Source organism: Loxodonta africana, chromosome 8 (assembly GCF_030014295.1).
Source record: "Loxodonta africana isolate mLoxAfr1 chromosome 8, mLoxAfr1.hap2, whole genome shotgun sequence".
Classification (NCBI taxonomy): domain Eukaryota; kingdom Metazoa; phylum Chordata; class Mammalia; order Proboscidea; family Elephantidae; genus Loxodonta; species Loxodonta africana.
Genome location: NC_087349.1, coordinates 34,612,847 through 34,630,958, shown reverse-complemented (window position 1 = coordinate 34,630,958; position 18,112 = coordinate 34,612,847). Strand labels below are relative to the sequence as shown.

Sequence of the window (18,112 nt, the reverse complement as noted above, 5' to 3'; positions counted from 1 at the left end):
TTTTTTTTTCCCAAGAAAAGCATCTTCAGGTGAACAAGCCTGGGAGGTCTGGGAGAAAAGCTTGGACCTGCTGGGGAGGAACGCGGAGTCTGAGGCTCTTTGGAGATGAGTCTTCATAGGAGCTGGCATCTTGCAGTGTCAGGAGTTTCAGTTAAAGCTAGGGGAGGCGGAGAGACCATCCTGTCACCTGTAGCATTGACTCCCAGCAGCATTTCGGTGCAGGGACACTTATTTCCAGTCCCTCTGAGCCAGCAGCAGTCTGCATCTTGCTGGCTCCAGAACAGGACAGCAGTGCCAAGCAGAGGAGAGAGGTAATATACAGGGAGGGGTGTGTCGGTTCCTTAATATTTGGTCAGCTCATTGGCACTCCTTAGTGAACTGGCAGGAGGATGCCCTTTCTCTGGGTTGCTTTTGTTTTTTTTTCTTTATTGTGTTTTAAGTGAAAGTTTACAATTCAAGTCAGTTTCTCATACAAAAGCTTATACACACGTGGTTATGCGACCCTAGTTGCTCTCCCTATAATGTGACAGCACACTCCTCCTCTCCACCCTGTGTTTCACCTGTCCATCCAACCTGCTCATGTCCCCCTCTGCCTTCTCATCTCATCTCCAGACAGGAGCTGCCCACATGGCCTCATGTATCTACTTGAGCTAAGAAGGACATTCCTTACCAGTATCATTTTATGTCTTAGAGCCCAGTCTAATCTTTGTCTGAGGACTTGGCTTCAGGAATGGTTTTAGATTTGGGCTAACAGGATATGGGGGCCATATCCTCTAGGGTCCCTTCAGTCTCAGTAGGACCATTAAGTCTGGTCTTTTTCCTGGAAGTTGAGTTCTGCATCTCTTTTCTCCTGCTCCATCAGGGATTCGCTGTTGTGTTCCTTGTCAGGGCAGTCATTGGTGGTAGCCGGGCACCATCTAGTTCTTCCAGTCTCAGGCTAATGGAGTCTCTGGTTTATGAGGCCCTTTCTGTCTCTTGACTTCATATTTTCCTTTTACCTTTGGTGTTCCTCATTCTCCTTTTCTCTAGGTGGGTTGAGGGCAATTGATACATCTTAGATGGCCACTTGCTAGCTTTTAAGACGCCAGACACCACTTACCAAAGCGGGATGCAGAACTTTTTCTTAATACACTTTGTTATGCCAATTAACCTAGATGTCCCCTGAAACCATGATCCCCAGACCCCTGGCGTTGCTACTCTGTCCCTCGAAGTGTTTGGTTGTATTCAGGAAATTTCTTAGCTTTTGGTTTAGTCCAGTTGTACTGACTTCCCCTGTATTGTGTATTGATCTTCCCTTCCCCTAAAATAATTCTTGTCCACTATCTTAAAAAAAAAAAAAAAAATTTTTTTTTTTATCTTGTTAGTGAATACCCCTCTCCCTCCTTTCCCACCCTTGTAACCATCAAAGAATGTTTTCTTCTGTGTTTAAACCTTTTCTTGAGTTCTTATAATAGTGGTCTCAAACAATATTTGTCCTTTTGCGACTGACAAATTTCACCCAGCATAATACCTTCCAGATTCATTGGTGTTATGAGATGTTTCATCATTGTTCTTTGTTTTTGCATAGTGTTCCATTGTGTGTATGTACCATCATTTGTTTATCCATTCATCCGTTGATGGGCACCTTGGTTGTTTCCATCATTTTGCTACTGTAAACAGTGCTGCAGTGAACATGGGTGTGCATATATCTATTAACGTGACGGCTGTCACTTCTCCAGGATATATTCCAAGGAGTGGGATTGATGAATCATGGTAGTTCTATTTCTAGATTTTCAAGAAAGCACTAAATCGATTTCCAAAGTGGTTGTACCATTTTACATTCCCACCAGCAGTGTATAAGTATTCCAGTCTCTCCATAGCCTCTCTAACATTTATTATTTTGTGTTTTTTGGATTAACGGTAGCATTGTTGGGGTGAGATGGTGTCTCATGGTAGTTTTGATTTGCGTTTCTCTAATGGCTGATGATCCTGAGCAATTTCTTATGTATCTTATTTTAGAGATTAGATGCTGATGAGATTTGCTCTAGCCAAATTTTTTTTTTTTTCTGTCTATAGGTTTGTCTTTTTCACTCTTTTGGCAAAGTCTTTGGATGAGCATAAGTGTTTTATTTTTAGGAGCTCCCAGTTATCTAGTTTCTCTTCTGGTGTTTGTGCATTGTTAGTAATGTTTTGTATACTGCTTATGCCATGTATTAGGCCTCCTAGCATTCTCCCTATTTTTTCTTCCTTTATCTTTATCATTTTAGATTTTATACTTAGGCCTTTGATCCATTTTGAGTTAGCTTTTGTGCATGGTGTGAGGTATGGGTCTTGTTTCATTTTTTTGCAAATGGATATCCAGTTATGCCAGCACCATTTGTTAAAGAGGCTGTCTTTTCCCCGTTTAACTGACTTTGGGCCTTTGTCAAATATCAGCTGCTCATATGTGGATGGATTTATGTCTGAATTCTTAATTCTGTTCCATTGATCTATGCATCTGTTGTTGTACCAGTACCAGACTGTTTTGACTACCGTGGTGGTATAATAGGCCCTAAATCAGGTAGTGTGAGGCCCCCAACTTTGTTCTTTTTCAGTAATGCTTATCTGGCGCCTCATCCCTTTCCATATGAAGTTGGTGATTTGTTTCTCCCTCTCATTAAAAAATGCCATTGGAATTGCATTGTATCTATAGATTGCTTTGGGCAGAATAGACATTTTCACAATGTTGAGTCTTCTATCCAGGAGCAAGGTATGTTTTTCCATTTATGTCGGTCTCTTTTGGTTTCTTGCAGTAGTGTCTTGTAGTTTCCTTTATATAGGTCTTTTGTGTCTCTGGTTAGATTTATTTGTAAATGTTTTATCTTATTGGAGACTATTTTAAATGGATGGTATTGATTTGATGATTTCCTCTTGAACATTCTCTTTGTTGGTGTAGAGGAATCCAGCTGATTTTTGTATGCTTATTTTTGTATTCTGATACTCTTCTATTAGTTCCAGTAGTTTTCTTGTGGATTCTTTAGGGTCTTCTGTGTATAAGATCATATCTGCAAATAGAGATTTTTTACTTCTTTGTTACCAATTTGGATGCCCTTTATTTCTTTTTCTAGCCTAATTGCTCTGGCTAGGACCTCTAGCACAGTGTTGAATAAGAATGATGACAAAGGGCATCCACATTGACATCCTTTTCTGGTTCCCGTTCTCAAGAGGAATGCTTTCAGGCTCTCTCCATTTAGGATGATGTTGGCTGTTGGCTTTGTACAAATGCTGTTTATTATGTTGAGGAATTTCCCTTCCATTCCTACTTTGCTGAGAGTTTTTATAATGAATGGGTACTGGACTTTGTTAGATGCCTTTTCTGTATTAATTGATAAAATCATGTGGTTCTTGTCTTTTGTTTTATTTATGTGATGGATTACATTGATTGTTTTTCTAATGTTAAACCATCCCTGGATACCTGGTATGAATTCCACTTGGTCATGGTGGATTATTTTTTTGATATGTTGTTGAATTCTATCGGCTAGAATTTTGAGGATTTTTGCATCTAAGTTCATAAGGGAAGTTGGTCTTTAATTTTTTTTTTTTAATGTCTTGGTATCATGGTTATGCTGGCTTCATAGAACAAGTTTGGGAGTATTCCATCCTTTTCTATTCTCTGAAATACCTTTAGTAGTAGTGCTGTTAACTCTTCTCTGAAAGTTTTGTAGAATTCTCCAGTGAAGCCGTCAGAGCCAGGAGTTTTTTGTTGTTGTTGGGAGTTTTTTAATTACCTTTTTCAATCTCTTCTTTTGTTATAGGTTTATTTAGTTGTTTGTGTTAGCTTAGGTAGGTAGTGTGTTTCTAGAAATTGTCCATTTCCTCTAGGTTTTCAAATTTGCTGGAGTATAATTTTTTACAGTATTCTGTTAATGATTCTTCTAATTTCAGCTGAGTCTTTTGTGATATCGCCCATCTCATGTCTTAGTTGGGTTATTTGCTTCCTTTCCTGTTTTTCTTTTGTCGGTTTAGCCAATGGTTTATCAATTTTGTTGATCTTTTCAAAGAACAACAGCTTTTGGTCATGTTAACTCTTTTAATTGTTTTTCTGTTCTCTATTTCATTTAATTCTACTCTAATGTTTTATTATTTGCTTTTTTTTCTGGTGCCTGAAGGCTTCTTCTGCTGCTCACTTTCTATTTGTTTGAGTTGTAGGGATAATTCTTTGATTTTGGCCCTTTCTTCTTTTTGGATGTGTGCATTTACTGCTATAAGTTAACCTCTGAGCACTGCTTTTGGTGTGTCCAAAGGTTCTGGTAGGAAGTGTTTTCATTCTCCTTTGATTCTATGAATTTCTTTATTCCATCCACAATTTCTTTTATAACCCAGTAGTTTTTGAGCAAGGTGTTGTTCAGTTTCCACATGTTTGATTTTTTTTTCCTTGCTTTTTCTGTTACTGATTTCTACTTTTATGGCTTTATGGTCAGAAAAGATGCTTTGTAATATTTTGATGTTTTGGATTCCAGTAAGGCTTGGTTTATGGCCTAATACATGGTCTATTCTGGAGAATGTTCCATGTGCACTAGAAAAGAGCATATGCTTGGTTGCTGTTGGGTGAAGTGTTCTGTATATGTCTATGAGGTCAAGTTGGTTGATCATGGCATTTAGATCTTCTGTGTCTTTATTGAGCTTCTTTCTGAATGTTCTGCCCTTCACCAAAAGTGGTGTGTTGGAGTCTTCTACTATTACTGTAGAGCTGTCTATCTCTCTTTTCAACACTGCTAAAGTTTTATGTATTTTGGAGCCTCTGTTGTTGACTGCATAAATTTTTATTATGGTTATATCCTGCAGGAAGATTGACCCTTTAATCATTGTATAGTGTCCTTGCTTATCCTTTGTGGTGGATTTTACCTTAAAGTCTGCTTTGTCAGAAACTAATATTGCCACTCCTGGTCTTCTTTGGTTATTTTTTGCTTGATATGTTTTTTCCATCCTTCGAGTTTTAGTTTGTTTGTGTCTTTAAGTCTAAGGTGTGTCTCTTGTAGGCAGCATATATATGGATTGTGTTTTTTTTTTTTAGTCCATTCTGCCACTCTCTGTCTCTTTATTGGTGCATTTAATGCATTTACATTCAGTGTAGTTATTGATAGGTATGAGTTTAGTGGTGTCATTTAGATGTCTTTTTTTGTGTTTTTCAGTTTCTTTTTTCCACTTAATTTTCTGTGCTGAGCCGTTTTTCTTTATATATTTTCTTTTTCATTGTTGTTGCTTTTGTGTTTGCTGAGTCTTTATGTTTTTCTTGCTTTTTATTTTGATGTGTAGGATTGTTAGTTTCTTTCATGGTTACCTTGATATTTACCCTTATTTTTCTAAGTTTAAATCAATATTTTATTTCTTTTTTTTTTATAATTTTTATTTTACTTTAAGTAAAAGTTTACAAATCAAGTCAGTCTCTCACACAAAAACCCATATACACCTTGCTACATACTCCCAATTACTCTCCCCCTAATGAGACAGCCCGCTCTCTCCCTCCACTCTCTCTTTTCATGTCCATTTCACCAGCTTCTAACCCCCTCCACCCTCTCATTTCTGCTCCAGGCAGGAGATGCCAGCATAGTCTCAAGTGTCCACCTGATCCAAGAAGCTCACTCCTTACCAGCATCCCTCTCAATCTTTTATTTCTTTATATTGCCTCGACTTCCTCTCCATATGAAAGATGTATGACTACATTTTTTAGTCCCTCTTTTTTGTTTTAATATTGTCATCTTATTACATAATGACATCTCTGTTTCCCTGTTTTGAGCATTTTAGCTTTGATTTATTTTTGTGATTCTCCTATCTGGGTTAATATCTGATTGCTCTGTCTTGTGTTCTGGTCTTGGGTTGTTATCTGATGTTGCTGATTTTCTAACCAGAGGACTCTTTCATATTTTTTGTAATTTTGGTTTGGTTTTTACAAATTCCCTAAACTTCTGTTTATCTGGAAATGTCCTAATTTCACCTTCATATTTGAGAGACAGTTTTTCTGGATATACAATTCTTGGCTGGCAATTTTTTTCCTTCAGGGCTTTATATATGTCATCCCATTGCCTTCTTGCCTGCATGGTTTCTGCTGAGTAGTCTGAGTTTAGTCTTATTGACTCTCCTTTGTGGGTGACTTTATTTATCCCTAGATGATCTTAAAATTCTCTCTTTATCTTTGGTTTTGGCAAGTTTGATTATAATATGTCTTGGTGACTTTCTTTTGGGATCTACCTTGTATAGGGTACAATGAGCATCTAGGATTGATATCTTCTCATCTTTCACGATATTAGGGAAGTTTTCTGCCAACAAATCTTCAACAACTCTCTCTGTATTTTCTGTTATTCTGCCCTGTTCTGGTACTCCAATCATTTGTACATTATCCCTCTTGATAGATTCCCACCACATAATTCTTAGGGTTTCTTCATTTTTTTAATTCTTTTACCTGATTTTTCCTCAAATATGTTGGTGTTGATTGCTTGTCTTCAGTCTCACTAATTCTGACTTGTGTTTCCTTAGGACTTTCTATTGACTTGTGTAATTTTGAAATCTTATTGTTAATCTTCTGAATTTCTATTTGCTGTCTATGGATTCTTGAAGCCTATTAAATTTGTCATTATGCTCTTCTCTAATGTTCTTAAGTTCCTCTAATGCTTTGTCTTTCCTTGGCTTGCTCTGTGTTTTGCCTGATCTCCTTTCTGATCTCTTGAAGAGTTCTGTACATTAATCTTTTGTATTCTACCTCTGGTAATTCCAGGAAATTCTCTTCATCTGGAAGATTTCTTGCCTCTTTGTTTTGGGAACATGCTGACGCCATCAGGGTCTGCCTGTTTATGTGATTTGATATTGACTGTTGTCTCCGAGCTATCAGTAAGTTATAGTATTTATTCATTTTATGTTTGCTTACTGTGCCCTCACTTCTTGTTTTTGTGTGCCCAAATAGGCTACTTGAGTGAGCTAGTTTGATTATTGGACACTGTGAAGCTCTAATGTCCTGTCACCAGGTCGTTAGAGCTCTTACTAGGTATATTAGCCCAGGAGTCCATTTACTTTTCTTGTATGGATTCAGCTCAGGTGTCCAGGTAGTCAGTCACCAAGTGTATGGTGCAGGTTCTCACCTACAGTCTTAGACGAGCAGGGGCGATTGGTGCGGGCACAGGTATCTGGCTGTAATAGGGGGTCACATGTTAAGCAAGGCAGGGGGCTTACAACTGCCCCTGAGAGTCCTTGGGGAAAGCGTGTCCCTGTTCCTTAGAGTACATAGATGGGTGGGGTTTGTAGCTGGACTATGAGCACTCAGTGCTGTTGGCTGTGAGGACTGGGAGGAACTACTTATCCTGCCGTGGTTCGCTAGGTGTCGTGGGTGGAGCCACCACCCTGATGTGGGTAGGTAAGGACCCTGCTTAATAGGCAGAGCGGTGTCAAACATCACAAACCTGCCTCTCCACCATATAGCTGAAACAGTTGAAGTTAGACTTCAGGTGTATACTATCTTGTACTGTGATAATGAGGGCCTGCGCCATTGAAATGGGCTCACACAGGTCTATGCAGGGGTGAAAGGAATTCAAAGTCTGTGTACCCCATATGCCTCTGCCTAGGCAAAGGAGCTGTTTCTGCCCTGAGTTCCCGTCTCAGGGAAGCCAGCAGATTATTTTTTCCCTGCTTGTTGTTTTGTTCCTTCTCCAAGGCTAGGAGAATGGCTCAGGACATGTGACAGGCCCTACTTCTGGTCCAGGGAAAGCGGCTATCACCGAAGCTGGCTCAGGACCAGGTGCAGAGTGGGGAGGGGTCAGGTAAATGGGAGAGAGTTTTTTCCCAAAGGGATGTTTTTTGCTCCATGTGGTAAACTAGATGTAAGTACTTATCTTTTGCCTATCGAGTGCCGCTTTTCACTGATTCTGGAGGTGTGAGTGGATTCTCTGCTGCTCAGTCTCTCCTGATGTAGAAAACGTGTCCCAAACACCACTGCTTATCTCACCACGCTTGCGCCAGAGATCCGGCTTGCGGGGTCAGGTCTGGCAAGTCATCACTGCTTCTGAACCATCTCTTCCACCCCCTGCCACTCAGTCTGATTCCTCAACTTTGCCTTTGATGTTCAGGGCTCCTAGATTGTCATACATAATTGATTCACTTGCTTTTTTTGGTCTTTGTTGTAAGAGGGGCCGCAGGAAGCGTCTGACTACTCTGCCATCTTGACCTTGCCTCTAAGTTAACTTTTTTATTGAAACTTTTTCTGAGCCTCGCTTTGGGCTGAGAACCATGGGTCATACCAAAAGCCTGAGGCTAGCTTTTGAGGCAAGGTATTTAGTTATTAAAGGAGGCAAGTTCGGATACATGAGAATTGTGGTTTAATAGTAATTACATATCATTTATTGTCTCTTGAATATAGTGAGACAGAGAATGATAGTCTGTTTGTTTTTTAAACCTAGAAAGGACATTGTTGTTGTGTGCCATGGAGTCGATTCCGACTCATAAGCAACCATATACGACAGAGTAAAATTGCCCCATAGGGCTTCCTAGGCTGTAACCTTTATGGGAACCCTGGTGGTATAGTGGTTAAGTGTTGCGGCTGCTAACCAAAGGGCCGGCAGTTAGAATCCACCAGGTGCTCCTTGGAAACTCTGTGGGGCAGTTCTACTTTGTCCTATAGGGTCACTATGAGTTGGAATCGACTCGGCAACACTGGGTTTGTTTTTTTGGTTTTGAACCTTTATGGGAGCAGATCGCTGGGTCTTGTCTCCCAAGGAGTGACTGGTGACTTTGAACCACCAACCTTTTGGTTAGTAGTCCAATCCTTTACTAGTTACCAGGACATGAGGGATCATCTGAATTGTAGAATTTTACAGATAAGGAAGCTTTGACAACAAAACAAAACATAATATACTACCTCTTCAACAAAATTTAGAGCAGGAAATTCATTATTTTCCCACCCAGTAGTGAGTCACGTGATTATAAATGCATGTGTACCTGAACCACGTGACATTTTCATTTATTCATTGGAGAGTTGAGAGGGTCTTTGTTTAGCACTCAAGTATTAGACACAATTCAAATGTGAGTCAAATGTGTCTAGAGCCTTTATTCTTACCTATTTTCTTTTAGTCAGCAATGCTTCATAATGCCCTTGTTTCATGAATTAATTTAATGGAATTAAACCTGAACAGCTCAAAATTATATAATTAATTTCATTCAGCTTCAATTAAAGTGACTAACTGAATCAAGTCTATTAGCATGACACCTGGCGGCAGTGAGCTACATAACACAGTACGCGGGACTCTGCTGATGAACTAGCTTATGTGTACCAGAGACTTTGTATAAAAATTTCTTCTATTGATAACCTCAGAAAGGCCAGGCATGGACTCCCAGAAAAATTTCTGGAGTTGTTTTAAAAAAGAGAGATTTTAATGGAAACTAACACATTCTGTGAAGATTGTATTTTCTCTATGATGATGCTGAGTAAATGTTCCAAAAACTAGAATATATTTATTTAGCATGCTTCTGGTTTATATTTTATTGCTAATCTAATTTGGCTTTCTAAAAATAGAATTGAAGACCCTATTTGTTTTCAGAGACCAAATATAGCTGCTATACCTACTCCTAAGTGGGTGTCCATCTATTTTCATGTGTTGAAATCTGTTTTATGGCAAAGTTTTTCAATTGTTGTGAAATCCCCATGGTACATGAGAAGTTTTTGCATGTGCAGAGATTTTTTCCTTCCACTGGAAATGTTAACACAGTTGATTGACTACTTCTGTTTGACTCTCTTCCCTTTCCTTGCTTCCATGGCCTGACATCATCGAGCTTCAATTGCTCTTCTGATTCCTTTCTACTTGTATGGACTCTTCTTGGTGCTCTTCTTTTAATATATTCACTTTTTTGGTGAACTCGTTCATTTGGACCCCTTCAGCCATCAACTTTAGGCAAGTAGATGACGGTTTTTAGCTATGACTTTTTTTTAGACTTGCAGATTCAAATGTCTGACCTCATCCACTAGACTAAACTCATCCGCTAGACTGTAAACTTCATGAAGGCCTTGGCTGGATGTCGTAATTCACTATGTTCCCATCACATACAGCACAGCGCTTGAACATCTACTGTGTACAAATTTGGGTATTTTAAACGAATGGTGATGATCCTGATCTCCAGGTGTTCCCAGTCAAATCCGGACTAAACTCAGTCATCTTCAATTGCTTCCTCTCTGATTATCTGTGTAAACCTCTAGTTAGTTTCTCACCTTTACCACATTACCACTCACCCTCCCCCCTTTTCATCTTGTTATCTAGTTGGTTAAGCTTTCATCAGCTTTGATCTGGACTATAGCAAGTCTCCCTTTTAGTTTTCCTTATTCTGTTCTCTCTCTTAGATCGATCTATACTCTAGTGATTTTTAACGATGTAAGTACAGTAGAATCACCTGAGTCAACCCTTCCCTCCTTCTCTCCCATCCCCTGCCAATTAAAATCAAACTTCTGGTGGTGAATCCCAGGAATCTTATTTATTTTTTAAAAAAAACTCTCCAGGTGACTTAACATGCTGCTGGGGTTAAGAACCTTGGTGTGCACTCTGTTTCTTGATTTACCTAATGCATGACTCTGACTTCATGGTTCATAAAGCTTCAGTGGCTATCTTGGCTTTTTTTATCTTGCTTTTGAGTTAGGTCCGATTTCCCACCTTGGCATTTACATATCCACACTTTGTCCCAGATCAAACTTTTACAGTCTTATCTCCTAATGTCCCCTGCGAAGTAGTTCGTAGTCCCAAGAGTTGAACCTCTGGCCAGGTTTCTTCACTGGGGTTTGTCCATGCTGTTCTTCTACCCAGAGTGACCTTCCTTCCACCTCTACTTTTTGAAATCCTACTAATCTTTCAAAGACCATTGAACATACACTTTTTTCTATAGTGGTTTTCTTGATCTCTGAATCCTGATCAGTTTGTTGTTTTTCCTGTTATCTGTTTGTTTTTTTTTTTTTTTTCATTTGAACCTCTTTAGTACTCTGGACCTCTCATAACCTGTGTTACAGTTTGCATTTTGTTTGACTTATGTTCCCTATAGGACCTTATATTTTCTTACGTTCTGGGATTTCCCCTGAGAACTCATAACCCTCCCTCTTTCCCAAGTTTCTACAGAGAGAACCATGTACTTGTTTTCTGTACTTCCGCACTAGCCAGTGAGTTCTCATTCAGCTGCAGTCTAATTTTCATCTCTGCCATTCATTGGAGTTCTGCTCCTTTTGTGCTTTCCTTGCCTCCACCATCCCTTATATTTATGAAATCCATCACTTTCATCCTTGATGAAACTTTTGCACATCTTTCTATCATGACACATACAGTAATTTTCACAGATTATTTTTTAGTGTCATTATCTCTGTTTCTTCAATACCTGGCACATAATAGGTGCTCAATAAATCTCTGTTATTAAGTCATTAAGGTTTGCAATAGTCCGTAGCAGTACCTTTTCCCATTTCCTTAAGTGATGGCAGACTTAGAAGCGTGTAGAAAAATCCGTAAACAAATTGAGAAAATACATACATTTAATGACAGCAAATAAACATATGTATTTTTTTTTAATTCAGAAAAATGTGAAAAGGAAGATACTGAGAAAGAGATAAGCCAAGCTACCAGTAGTTGCATCACACATGGAGAGATGCAAGACCAGTCCATTTGGGAAGATCACTCAGATAATGAACTCATCAGAAGTAAGTATTTTTAGAAAAAATTGGAATGATTTAGGGATATGAAAATAATAGTATGCTGTCAGTTAATCATTACATGTAATTCTGCTGCAATTCTATAAATCAAGTTTATTTATCTGAAATTTTTTTATCGTTTTAAAATATAAAGCTAAAACTAGGATATAAATAATGCTGTGTGTCAGCTTTTATCTTTTCTTTAGAAAGGATGAACTGACTTATAAATTTCTAAGTCTTTTTTTATCCACCCAATAACTTATTTTCTCCCCCTTTTTCCCCCTTGAGCCCCTGGTGGCTCAGTGATTAAGAGCTTGGCTGCTAACCAAAAGGTTGGCAGTTCAAATCAAGCAGCCACTCCTTGGAAACTCTGTGGAGTAGTTCAGCTCTGTCCTGTAGGGTTGCTATGAGCTGGAATTGACTTGACGGCAGCAGGTTTGGTTTTGGTTTCCCTGCCCCTTACCCTGTTGAGAATGCATGATCTAAATGAACATGAACTTAGAGAATTTCTCTTTGTGTTATTTCATATGTTATATTCTCCATAAAATCTTTTCAAATTTTGCAAATATAAGATCAATTTGATTTAATGTTCGTTCACCATTTTCAGTAAGTTATACTCATTGTTTTTTTTTTTTTTTTCTTCTTCTAAGATCCCAACTGTATTGTTTTTAAATCCTTTTGACTGTTAGGTAGTTCATAGCTTATGGAGAGAGGAGTATCAGAATCCTCTCTGCCAGGTATTTCCACTCATTTTAATGAGTTTTTATGTAATTGGACACCTATACTGTAAATGTGGTTTTGTTGTAATTTTGACATGTTGACTATTGAGAATTTTTAGACTCGGGAGAGTTTTGAGCAAGATGCTACCTATAGTTGACAAGGCATTTTTTGATTTATGTGTTAAGTGTGTTTAAAGTAAGTATGTAGACAATACTACTTCATGTAATTAAAAAAAAAACTTGTTGCCATCAAGTCGATTCCGACTCAGAGTGACCCTATAGGACAGAGTAGAACTGCCATATAGGGTTTCCAAGGAGCGGTTGGTGGATTCAAACTGCCTACCTTTTGGTTAAAAGCCATAGCCTTTAACCACTATGCTACCAGGGTTTAGGAATCTCCAGTTGGGAAAATAGGTTAGTTTTAGCTAGTGGAGATAGTCAACTACTCTACGACCCAACCAAAACCAGACCCATTATCAAAAAATCAAAACCAAACCCAGTGCTGTGGAGTCGATTCCGACTCATAGCGACCCTATAGGACAGAGTAGAACTGCCCCCATAGAGTTTCCAAGGAGCGCCTGGCAGATTTAAACTGCCGACCCTTGGGTTAGCAGCTGTAGCATTTAACCACTATGCCACCAGAGTTTCCGAGACCCATTACAGTCGAGTCAGTTCTGACTCATGGAGACCCTATACGAAAGAGTAGAACTGCCCCATAGGGCTTCCAAACCTGTAAATCTTTACGGAAGCAGACTGCCACATCTTTCTCCCATGGAGCAGCTGATCGGTTTGAACCACTGACCTTGTGGTTAGCAGCCAAATGCTTTAACCACTGCACCACTAGGGCTCCTACTCCTACTCCATTACACTTGTGCATTAAAAAAAAAAATAGGAAACTATATCTGTTTTAACCTATTGCTGGTGGCCTGCAGGAAGTGGTGCTAGAGAAGTTTTGAACAATGGAGGTGGGTAGGGGTAAGGGTTAGCTACTTAAACCTATCTGAAATTTCAGACGTGGCCCTCTTTTATCCTTGCTTCTTCCATGCTTTCACAAACATTCTCCCCATCCCCACGGTTCCGTTTGTCACCTTTTAGTGGCAAGTTATATAAGGTTTAGAAAGATTAGGCTATATGCTTAACATTTGATTTTAAGTATAATCATTGAATTGTATAGTTGAAAGAGAACTTACAAACCATATTCTCCAAATGTTCCATTTTACAGATGAGGAAATGGAATCTGAGAGAAATAAAGTCACCTGCAAAAGACAACATAATTACTGGGAGAATTGGGACTGGAGCCACTACTCTCAAAAGAGCTAGTCCCTAGTTGCTTGATACTAGTTCTTTTTCTTTTTAATTTTACTTACTGTCTTGTCGTTGTTGAGAATATACATAGCAAAACATACACCAGTTTGACATTTTCTACATGTACCAGTTAGTGACATTGATTACATTCTTTGAGTTATGTAACCATTCTCACCTTTTCCAAGTTGTTTCTCTCCCAAAAACATAGTCACTGCCCCCTGTGGTTCCTATCTCATCTTTTATGTTGCTATTGTCCATTTGATCCTGTATAGATAGTTCTTAAAAAAGCATAATGCTCACTCAAAGCAAACATATTTTACTAGCTAAGCTAAACTATTGTTTGGTTTTAAAAAGACTTCAGGGGATATTTTTGGTTTAAGGTTTACAAATTATCTCAGGGCAGTAGTTTCAGGGGTTCATCCCACCTTCATGGTTCCAGGAATTCTGAAGTCCATGAGAATTTGAAATTCTGTTCTGCATTTTCCTCCTTTTGATCAGGATTCTTCTGTAGAATCATTCATCAAAAAGTCCAGTAACAGTAGCTGGGCGCCATCCAGGTCTTCTGGTCTCATGGCAAAAGAGGCTGTTACTCATGGAGGCAATTAACCACATATCCCATATCCTCCTTCTATTCCTAACTCTCCTTCCTCTGTTTCTCCAGGGAAATAGAGACCAATTGTTGTGCCTTGGATGACCGCTTGCAAGGTTTTAAGACCCTAGGCACTATGCAACAAACTAGGAGGTAGCATAGAAGCACTAAACATATTAGGCCAATTAACTGGGATGTCCCATGAAACCATGACCCTAAACTTCCAAGCTGAGAAACCAAATCCCATGAGATTTTTGGTTGTACATAAGCAGCCTCAGCAGCTACTTTTTTTTTTTTTCTTTTTTTGTCATTGTTGTAAATATATCTATCACACAACTTTTGCCAGTTGAACTTTTTATAGGTGTACAACTTATTAACAGTAACTACAATAATCGGCTGTGCAACCAGTATTTCCATCATTGTTAACCAATACTAATTCTTGATTAGACTAGGAACTAATGCGCAAAAGTAAATTATGTCATTGCTTCCATCCTTGAGAAAGTCATGCTTTAAAAAAAAAAAGAAAAAGAAAAAAATCTGCTGAACTCAACAGTGATGCCCTTGAGTTATATTCCGAATTACGCCCCTTATCTTCTCACAGGAACAATTAGCAGACTGGCACTGGTCTGTGGACTTTACTTTGTATTATTGGACTAGAACATAGGACATCTGACTCTTATTATAGTCAGCTGCTCTTTGCAATTGAAATTATGAATGGTAGGAAGTTAGAATTTGAGCAGGAAGTTTAGATTCCTTGCAGTCAAGATCCTGGGATTCTGTGAAAGGCAGTTACCTTACTGTCCTACAATACTTAAGATAGACCTTGGTTATAACATGGCCAGGCTCATTTAGCAGTCTTCTCTCCCATACCTGATGGCAGCTTACCATTTCTCATTCTCAGGCTCCAGAGTGGAAAGAGGAGCAGAATTGCTTTGTGAAAACAGGTGTTTTTGTTTGTTTTTTGTTTTTTAAAACAAAACAAATAGCTTGGTAATTTAGATCTTTTTTTGATGTATGTGTTAACTCACAATACATAGGTACACCTTCCAGTTACTTTGAAACTTGGAATATTTCTTTCCTCCCTAGAATGCTCAGTCCCTGTTCCTAGCTGAAAACCAAATTAAATCAATCAGGAAAAAAAAAAAAAAAAAAAGGGACAAACCAACTTAACAGAAGACAAACAATAACAGTGAAAACACCATTGAGAAAAAAATTCCAGCTTTCAGACGAAAGCGCTAACAATGAGTGTGTTTTAATTTAATTTTAGAACCATTTTGGTTTTCTACACCTTTGTCTTGTGGAAGGAATAGGAAGGAAGGAAATGAGACTCAGAAATTGGTGAGGAGCATTGGAAAAAAAATTAAACATTTATATAGCTTTTTCCAAAGAAATGAGGATTATTTCAAATAAACGTTTATGCCAAAAATATATATGGGTTGTTTTCTAGTTAAATACTAACACACTATTGTGAAATGTGTGGTCTTGTGAGGTACTGACATATTTTGTCTGTGATTCCTTAATAATCAGAGTTAGTTCGGGTGGGGGGATGATTGTTTTTTTCAATTTTTCTCATATTCACAAAATTGTAAGCCTCTCTCTTCTCTGTGTGTTTCACTTAATTGATTTATTTCCCTAATCTCCCTTCCCAGAGCCCACACTGGGAAAATGTGAATAAGGATTCATAGAACAAAAAACAAAATGCAGACGCTGGTGTATTAGCACATGGAGAGTCATGCTAACGTGTTAAAACCTTGGTATGATTTGGTGAAACTCATTTCAGTTATAGAAGTCATACCTCTAAAGGCAGTGGATTTAAAATCGATTGTGCTTTTTATTGTCTATACTGGTTAAATGGCCAACGTCAAAGTATGTTACAAATTACATAGTTTCTTTATTAAGAGAATTATGCCACCTGTGCCATGAAACACTGGCGTATTTAGGAACAACTGTCTAGTTTCCTATACACTGAAAGAATGCAGAGAGAAAGAGATTTATGGCACCCTCTGGGGGAGCTGCTGGGAGACCTGACAGATGAATGGTGACAAGAAAGATGATGGCCAAGAAAGCAATGGCACTCCTGCCTGAAACAGGAGCTGGTAAGAATTCCCAGATATTTGTGGGTGATTCTGGATTTTGGTTAGAAATTTCAAAAGCTATATTTTGGTTATTTTCCTGGTCACACTTTCCTAGACAATACCTACTTTGTTGGGTCTTCAAGAAAAATGTGATATCTGGGTTTTCAGAAATAGAACATTTTGTGTTGTCTTTAAACCTAAGTCGGAAACCCTGGTGGCATACTGGTTAAGAGCTACAGCTACTAACCAAAAAGGTCGGCAGCAGTTTGAATCCACCAGGCGCTCTTTGGAAACTCTGTGGGGCAGTTCTACTCTGTCCTGTGAGGTTGCTAAGAGTCAGAATCGAGTTGACAGCAATCGATTTGGTTTGCTAAACCTGAGTCACGTGCAGATTACATTTGAAAGTTTGTTATTGTGATAGCTTCTGCTGTAGCAGCTCCCTGATACTAAACTCTACACAGCTGCCTGACCTTCCTTCTTGGGCCTCCCCCAGAGTGTTGTTGGCCATTGCTGTATAATTTAATGTCTGTTTCACTCCACATCGCAGTTGGTGAGATGCGTGGTTTTGTCTTGCTTGAGCATCTAGCACATTGTTGGGGCCCAGTAAATCTTTGTAATAACAATAGGCTCTGGAGAGAAGGCTCTGGCTGAAAGCTGCCCGGGGGGAGAAGGGGAACATCTGTAGTGAGTCAAACTGAGCTGGCTCTGGTTTCAGGAGTCCTGTGTGGCTCTCTGAGTACCCTGGAAGATGCAGACAGCTGGCTCTCACAGAACTGATTTTGGTGTTCCCACTGTAGTGCAAGGTTGGCTGGACTGAAAGATCGTCAGAAAAAGTGGGACTGTCCGGGGTGTGGGAACATTTTCAAATGCACAGCCCACTCTTTTTCCAAGCTTCCATGGGACAGCTTAGCTGCATAAGCAAGAAATGATGAAGGAGAATGCCTCTGTGGAATAAGCCTTCTTACTCTCTATCCATTATTGAGAGTGCTTAGTGAGAGCTGGCAGCTAATGTCCCCGTTTCCCCAGATGTCTGCTGCCGTCTTTGTCGGACATTTAAGGCATAATTTATAGGAGACTGTTAGCTGTCACTGTGATGAGGCTGCTTTTACTTTCTTTTTCTGTGAATAACTGAGCTCTGGAAAGTCAAGGGAGTGGCTGCATTGGAAATTGTATTCTAATTAAAGGGTGTATTCTTGGGCCTCATAAAAGAGATCCAAGCTGTGCATTTTCCGAATTATTCTGTGAAATTTAACCCTGACCTCAGTGGACCACCCACTGGTAGCTCACAGTAGTTCGTGCTCCCCTCAGAAGCGTGTGCTTTGTCTGCCTTCCGTGTCCTTCCAGAAAATACTTCAGGTGGCAGACCTGGGTCCTGCTACCCTGGCTGCTCAGTGCTCCCTGGGCTTGGATTTTAAGTTGGTTGCCCTTGAGTTGCTAACTTATTAGAGAGGATCCTTTCTGGAAGTTATAAATAAAAGAGAAGAAATCCATATGGAATCCTACATTTTGAATAAATAGGCCACACACAATCTGGTCAAGGAATGTGTGTTGTGCTTCTCTTTCTTATGAAATTTAACTTAAAAAGATAATTCTAAACATTCAAGTTTGTTTAAAGAAAAACCTAAATCAAATCAGTAAAGAATTAAAAACATAATAGAGGAAATTTTATAATTGGAAAGTTTCTTTTTTCATATTAAAATTTTTTATCCTTTTTATAGTTTAAAAGGCTTTTCTATTCTGAGAAAATGTTTTGGTATATAATCTAATT

At 38.9% G+C, this 18,112-nt stretch overlaps 1 protein-coding gene across 2 annotated transcripts in view; it reads left to right on the top strand.

Annotated features, from left to right (window-relative positions):
- The window catches only part of MDFIC (MyoD family inhibitor domain containing), a 106,738-nt gene that overhangs the window by 18,721 nt on the left and 69,905 nt on the right, over positions 1-18,112 (top strand). For both annotated transcript variants that reach the window (XM_010587368.3, XM_064289793.1), the window contains exon 3: positions 11,543-11,665. In XM_010587368.3, coding sequence (XP_010585670.1) covers positions 11,543-11,665 — 123 coding nt within the window. The remainder of the gene's footprint in view (positions 1-11,542; positions 11,666-18,112) is intronic.